This window comes from Grammomys surdaster, unplaced genomic scaffold, assembly GCF_004785775.1.
Source record: "Grammomys surdaster isolate TR1022 unplaced genomic scaffold, NIH_TR_1.0 125876, whole genome shotgun sequence".
Lineage (NCBI taxonomy): Eukaryota > Metazoa > Chordata > Mammalia > Rodentia > Muridae > Grammomys > Grammomys surdaster.
The window spans coordinates 1,236,520-1,243,735 of NW_021620701.1; the positions used below are offsets into that span (position 1 = coordinate 1,236,520).

General features: G+C 42.7%; 1 protein-coding gene across 1 annotated transcript; it reads left to right on the forward strand.

Annotated features, from left to right (window-relative positions):
• Positions 1-4,143: 4,143 nt before the first annotated feature.
• On the forward strand, positions 4,144-4,601 carry LOC114641066 (histone H2B subacrosomal variant-like). Its single transcript, XM_028790188.1, has one exon. The coding sequence runs from the start codon at positions 4,187-4,189 to the stop codon at positions 4,556-4,558; it is 372 nt and encodes a 123-aa protein (XP_028646021.1). The 5' UTR covers positions 4,144-4,186; the 3' UTR covers positions 4,559-4,601.
• Positions 4,602-7,216: the final 2,615 nt, after the last annotated feature.

The window sequence follows — 7,216 nt, forward strand, 5'->3', positions numbered from 1 at the left end:
TTATGTTCTTACTCTGCACAAAGATAATCTAATTTCTTGAACACGCACCCTCAGGTCATCTAAAAACAGTGACCCAGCTTTCAGATTAGCCAAAGCAGCACATAGGCAATTCCCAGACAGGGCTGACTGCTTTGACCGGGTAAAGTCAGGAAGCCAGTTGTGGGCATCCAGGGAGTGAAGGCAGAGAAAGAAGCTGACCTCAGTCAGAAAGTGTTGGCCAATTAGGAATGAGGAAGGTGTATATTCCCTCTCAATCATGAAAATGTCAAACAGGAAAGAGCTAAACTGGTCCCCACAGTACAGAGGGTACTGTCCAATCCTGCCCTTTTCTGTTCTCTATTTCTTCTTTGCCAAAGTCGGGAAAAATGGTTCGGATAGTTCCCTCTGCAAGGCTTGGAAAGGTGTTTACATCAAACTCTGTCTTTCTCCATGTCCCAGACCCCAGAGTCCCTGGATCAGAAACCTGTGTCCTCTTCCATTCTGCCCTTCTCACCCAGTACCTCATGCTCTCTCTTCTCTCTATTCACCCTCCCTCATCACCCTTACAACTCTAATTCCACTGGAGGTCATTATTTTGTTGTTGTTGGTTTGTTTGTTTGTTTTTAAGAAGACGGTTCAGTACATTCACACATTCTGTCTCAGCCATACAGTGCTCCCGAGGACATTGTGCCTGGCAGTCTGAGTTTTCTGCTCTAAGTTAATGTTGCATTAACTACCATTGTATTTTTGTGAATTTATCTCTCGTTGTCTTACGATGACCTTTCAGTCATCATAAGATCCTGTAACTTAAGCAATACTTTAATCACAGGTGAATGATAGTGTACAACCCATGTTCCAAACAGAAATAGCGTAACACAGCATGAAGCAAGAGTCTGGGGGAAAGGCAATCCTGGACTGTGGACTGTTTCAGAGCCAAAGGGTCTGAAACAGCTTTGGAGACTCTGCGGCCTCTAGCATGCTGGTTGTCGGTCCAGTCAGTATGTTGTGTGTCTTGCTAGCAGACACTAGACTTCATCTGAGGTTTGGAGGATGGGGCAGAAAAGAAGCAAGGAGAGGTGAAAGTTTTCATACTTTCAGGGTGTGAGAGATCAAAATTATCAGAATTGCTGCGTTGCCCTAGTTAGTAACACAGTGACAGTTCCTGAAAGTTGTCGTGATGAAAGATGTTTCTCCCTTCATCCAGCCTGTCTGGAGGAGGAAGCCTGGACAGGCAAAAGACAAACTTACTGTACACACATCCACAGTTTAAATGACTTATTAAATGATAAAGAGAATTTAGATTATTCCCTGTGGTGGTTTGAGTATGCTTGGCCCATGGGAAGTAGCACTATCGGGGGTGTGGCCTTGGAGGCGTGGCCTTGTTGGAGGAAGTACATCACCGTGGGGGCGGGCTTTGAGTTTCTATGCTCAATCTCTGCCATGTGGATGAGAGTCTACTCCTTGCTGCCTGCAGAAGAGTCAGTCTCCTCCTGGCTGCCTGCAGATCAAGATGTAAACTCTCAGCTCTTCCAGTGCCATGCTTCCCTGCATGGTGATGATGGACTGAACTCTGAAACTGCAAGCCAGCTCCAATTAAATGTTTACCTTTATAAGAGTTGCCTTGGTCAACACAGCAATGAAATCCTAACTAAGACAACCCCATTTTAGCCATGAAATTGACAAGATTGTTTTCCTTGTTTTCCTGAACACTCTGTAAGTATTTTAGCTTAATATCTATTGTTTCGGGCTTTTAAGATTTTATATTTTATTTACTGTAATACATTGCAGCCTTCCTTCTCCCCACTCAAAGACCATTTGAGAAAATCAAAGGAGCCAGAGAGATGGAAATCAAAATGTCACCTTTCTTACTGACCAGTCCTGCAAAGAGCAGCCTTTAAGGCATGGAACAAATATTTCCTTATGTAGCACAGAATTAAACAGAATGACCTACTAGTCAACAAAAGGAACCTCACAACGATCCCTTCCTGGGGAGCGAGCTGCCCATAGTCAGAGAGTCTAGAAGAGCTGTGACAGGCCTGTCTATGGCCTCCCCTACCCAGTTCAGTAAGGCATTTGTCTCAGGAGAAAATGACATGGGGAAAGAGACTCCGAGTGTTACTATAGTGGAAACTATAACTCAGATTGATGGGGAAGACGAATGCTCTCTGCCTGGTAGTTATTCTGAGTAGCAGCAAATAAAGCTGTTCTATAATTAAGCAAGCTAAGTGATTACATCTAGAGGAGTCTGTAAGCAAAATTAGTGAGCGCCAACTAAAGATCCATCACCCGAAAGCAGAGTGGAAACAGTGGTTTCTGTCTTAGTGGGAGGAAGCATGGCTGAGGCAGTGAGCAGCATGTCGTTCGCATTTGCACACAAGGCCTGCCATCTTCAGGAATTAGAGCCAGAGGCTGGAAAGATGGATCAGCACTTAGAACACTGGCTGCTCTTCCAGAGGAGACGTGTTTGATTTCCAGCACCTACTTGGCAGTCACAACCATCTGTGACTCCAGCTCAGGTGATCCAATATCCTCTTCTGGCTTCCTTGAGCACCAGGGGCATGAATATGGTGCGCAGACATACACACCAGCAGACACACACACACACATAAATTTATTTATTTATTTATTTATTTATTTATTTATTTTATGTGAAGAGAGCATTGGATCCAATTACAGATGGTTGTGAGCCACCATGTGGTTGCTGGGAATTGAACTCATGACCTACTGGAAGAGCAGCTAGTGCTCTTAACCCCTGAGCCATCTCTCCAGCCTCCAACACATAAATTTTTTTTATTTTTAAAAAAGAGGTTAGAGCTCATTTAAAGTTATCCACCATCATACCATCTTCCCTCCTGCTATATTCAAATAGAAGAAACGGAGGAGAAAGAGCTTTCTGGAAGCTACACACAGCTCTCTCTGCCTTCCTGGTGCAGAAACTCATTTAGAAGGATATTTAATCAGACTATTAATAGCAGTGGCCATCATGAATAATTGAAATGCTCATGAGTTATTGTCATAGTTACTTCCTTTTTATTTTACTCAAGGGTAGATTTGATTAAGAAAGCATATGAAGATTTCTTAAATGAATACCAACATGACACACAGCAAGAATGACCCAACAAAGTGTCTTCTGGCTAAAGACAGAACTACAATATCAAGCAACAGCAAAGCATGTCACTAAGCCTATAAAATATGCAAGAATGAGGTTATCATTGTAGAAGGTTAATGAGCACAGTTCATATCGTAAGCTAAACTATAAGAGATGGGAGTTTTGAATTCTTCAGTTGTACACACTTGCTCCTAAGGAACCAACATCATGAAAATGAAACGGGCGACTCTTTTTAGGGGGAGGATTGGAAACACAGTCTACCATGGCCACAAACTATGCAGCTGAGGTTTCCCCACTTGGGATCAGCACGTGCGAAGTGTGATGGGGAAGCCCTGCCCATGAAAAGTGTCTTCCTGTTTTACCTGCTAAGCCTTAGCCTTCATCGTCTAAATAAAGGTCTCAATAGGTTGTTTCTATTTTGGTTTTGTTATGTTTATTTCTGTGTGTGTACAACAGAAAAAGAGAGAGAGATGTGTGTCTGTCTCTCTCTCTGTGTGTGTGTGTGTGTGTGTGTGTGTGTGAGAGAGAGAGAGAGAGAGAGAGAGCACCTGTGTGTCATGGCACATGCGTGGGAGACAGGACAATGTTCAGAAGTTGGTTCTCTCCTTCTACTATGAGTCTTGGGGATCAAACTTAGATTGTTAGATTTGGTGACCAGCCCCTTTGTCCAATGAGTTTATGCATGTTTGTAATGACCTACACACGCACACGCATACAAATAAAGCTAACTGTTTTTGTTTTTCCATTGTTATACCAACCACCTACTCTGACAAGCTTTAGTTCAATTCTGTTTAAATTGTATAGGATGATTGCAAATTACCATGCAATAAAAAGCAGAGAGCCTTTTCAGCTTGAAGTTGGCGTCAGTCTTTGCACTACCCTTCCACTCTGAGGAAAACCTGAGGGAAGCCACCTTGTCCACAGCAACAGGTCAGAAGCGCTGTTGCTATGTGTCTGTGACATAGAAAAGTAAGTACCAATCAGAGAGAAGCTTTGGCAACATAACTGTGACACGTCACTATAAGTAGGAAGGCCAACCCCCATCCTCTGGCCCTTCTCCTCTCCATTCCTAAAGGATAAGGAGAAACAACATCTACAATGGCCAAGCCCGTCTTCAAAAGATACCACTACATCAGAAGACATCCGAGACCATTGTATAGAAAGTACTCACGATGCTCTAGCATCGATTTTGGCCATGGAAATTACTCCCTCTACATAAGCAGGGTCCTGAAGGAAGTTGTCCCCAGGAGGGGTATATCATCTCATACTGTGGACATCATGAACATCCTGATCAACGACATCTTTGAACGCATTGCTACGGAAGCCTGCCAGTGGATGTACCTCAGAAAGCGCTGTACCCTCACCCCAGAAGATATCCAGAGGGCAGTGTATCTGTTGCTGCCAAAGAAGCTGGCTAAGCTTGCTGTGACTTTTGGAACGAAAGCAGTCCACAGATTCATCCATTCCTAAAGCTCCATGGTCAAGCCTAATTGGAACTTGGGGAAAGTAAATCCAACTGCCGATGACCTTGGTTAGAGTCACTTATTCTTTATTGTATACTATGTTACATGAGTGGGATGGTTTTGCCTGGTACCTGAAAAGCCAGAAGAGGACATTGGGTCCCCTGGAACTGGAGTTACAGGTAGTTGGAGTCTACATGTGGATGCTGGGACTCTAACCCAGATCCTCTGGAAGAGCAGCCACTGCTCTTGATGGCTGAATCACCCCTCTGACCCTCAATCTTCCATGAACTTCCACCCAATTTATTAAGTTTTGTTGTTGTTGTTGTTGTTGTTTTTGAGGCAGTCTCACTGTGTAGTCCTGGCCTGAAATTTGCTATGTAGGACAGTGCCAACATGCTCGGTCATTTTGTTAAGTATAAGATCTTTCTAAAGGTTCTGAAGCTTTTTTCCTCGATTCCATCTCCCTACCTGCTATCCTGAGCCCCCTCCTACAACCCACTCCCAGCCCATTCCTTGGATTCTCTCTGTATTTGCTGTCTGTGTATCTCTGAGCCAGCAGTTCCATTTGTAAGCATAGGTTCATATCACATGTGTTTCTCTCTCTATGTTGTTTATTAGGTTCCTACCTACTGATGAATGTAGCTCTAGGTCGCTTACACTTCTGATCTATCTAGGACGCCACACTGTCACCATACCACAATTCATCATATGCCCTTTCCTGAGAGAAGTCTAGAGTGATTCTGTTTTTCATGAAAAGAACTGCCATAACAGAGTTACCACAGTCGCAGAAACATACAGCTAATCACACCATATATATATATATATATATATATATATATATATATATATATATATATATATAAATTTATTTAACCCCACAAAACTCTGTAAGGATTAAATAGTTGTCCCCAGACCATGGAGGATGAAAACAGGCACTGAGAACCAGTTATGTGCTTGAGGTCACCCTGGTGTGTGGGTTTGGCAGGACTGGGTTTGAGCAGAATAACAGGTCTGCCTGGGAGACTAGGTGACACAGTGAACAATCTCCCCAGAGAGCTCCTCTAGGGAAAGGCCTTGAGAGTAGGATTCCTGAGCCCTTGATGTCTTAAACTCAGCTTTTCTAGGTGCTGCTGGCTGGTCTTCCAAAGAAGACAGGTTTGTAGCAGACAACAGAAATTTCATTTTTTTTTTCTGGTTATAAGAGATACATAAATTTACACAAAAGGAAAAAAAAAGAAATTGCTTGCTTTTGTGTTTCTTCAGAGGTTGGAACTAAAGCCATTCTAAAGGGGAAGCCCTTTCTCTATTTCTTGCCCAGGATTCATTCATTCTATTTCTTCTGGGTTCATTTGCTTCTGAATCTAACTTGTCAGCGTTCCTGAAAACAGGGGAACAGGCTCTACTCAGCTTACCTGGGTGTAGACTGAGGTGATGAGCTATCTAAAGCTGATCGTCACCAGCCGTCCACATCTACCTGGGAACCAACTCAGTAGACTCAGCTCAGTGACTAACAGAAAGGCCCTGAGGTCTAAGACGGAGAGCAAATTGCAACTTCTAGGCCAATTCCAACTGCAAAGACTATCACAGCTCATACATATACACACATATACACATACACACACACACATACATATAGCACCACAGCACTAAGTGAGGTTTCTACTTTTGTGTGCAGATGTTTAAGAAAAACAAATACCAAATATCTAACAGGCCTAATGTGACTCTGCAGTGTGTGATTGTGGCCAGTGGCCAGTCAGGCTTGCGATGGCGGGCCCTGGAGATCACAGTGCAGCTGTTAGTTCCCATTCACACTATTTTTACCGTACTCTTTTCTATGTTTAGAAACACAAGCACTTACTTACCTTTGTGTTACAATGGCCTGAAGAATTCAACTGAGTAGTGTCCTATAAAGGTCTGCAGCCTGGATGCGAGAAGCCTTATCTAGCTTGTGCAAGCATGGTGTGTTATATTTGCATAACAGCACAAAGCCACCTGATGACATAATAAATACCTCAAAATAAGTACATTAATTGATTTTTAAAAGAGTCAACTGTTATATGTTGGAGCATCTTTTGGATATATTCTCAGTACTGGTATAGTTGGGTCTTCAGGTAGAAGAATTTTCTGAGGAACCGCCAGATTGATTTACAGAGTGGTTATACCAGTTTGCAATTCCACCAGCAATGGAGGACTGACTGTTCCTCTTTCTCCACATCCTCGCCAGCATCTACTATTGCCTGAGTTTTTTATTTTAGTCATTCTGATTGGTGTGAGGTGGAAACTCAGGGTCATTTTGATTTGGATTTCCCTGATGACTAAGGATGTTGAACATTTCTTTAGGTGCTTCTCGTCCATTCCAGATTCCTCAGATGAGAATTCTTTGTTTAGCTTTGTATCCCATTTTTAATAGGGTTATTCAGTTCTCTTGAGTCTAGCTTCTTGAGTTCTTTGTATATTTTGGATATTAGCCCTCTATCAGATGTAGGATTGTAAAGATCTTTTCCCATTGTGTTGGTTGCTGTTTTGTCCTATTGACAGTGTCCTTTGTTTTACAGAAGCTTTGCAATTTTATGAGGTCCCATTTGTCAATTCTTGATCTTAGAGCATAAGCCATTGCTGTTCTGTTCAGAAAATTTCCCCCTCTGCCGATGTGTTCAAAGCTCTT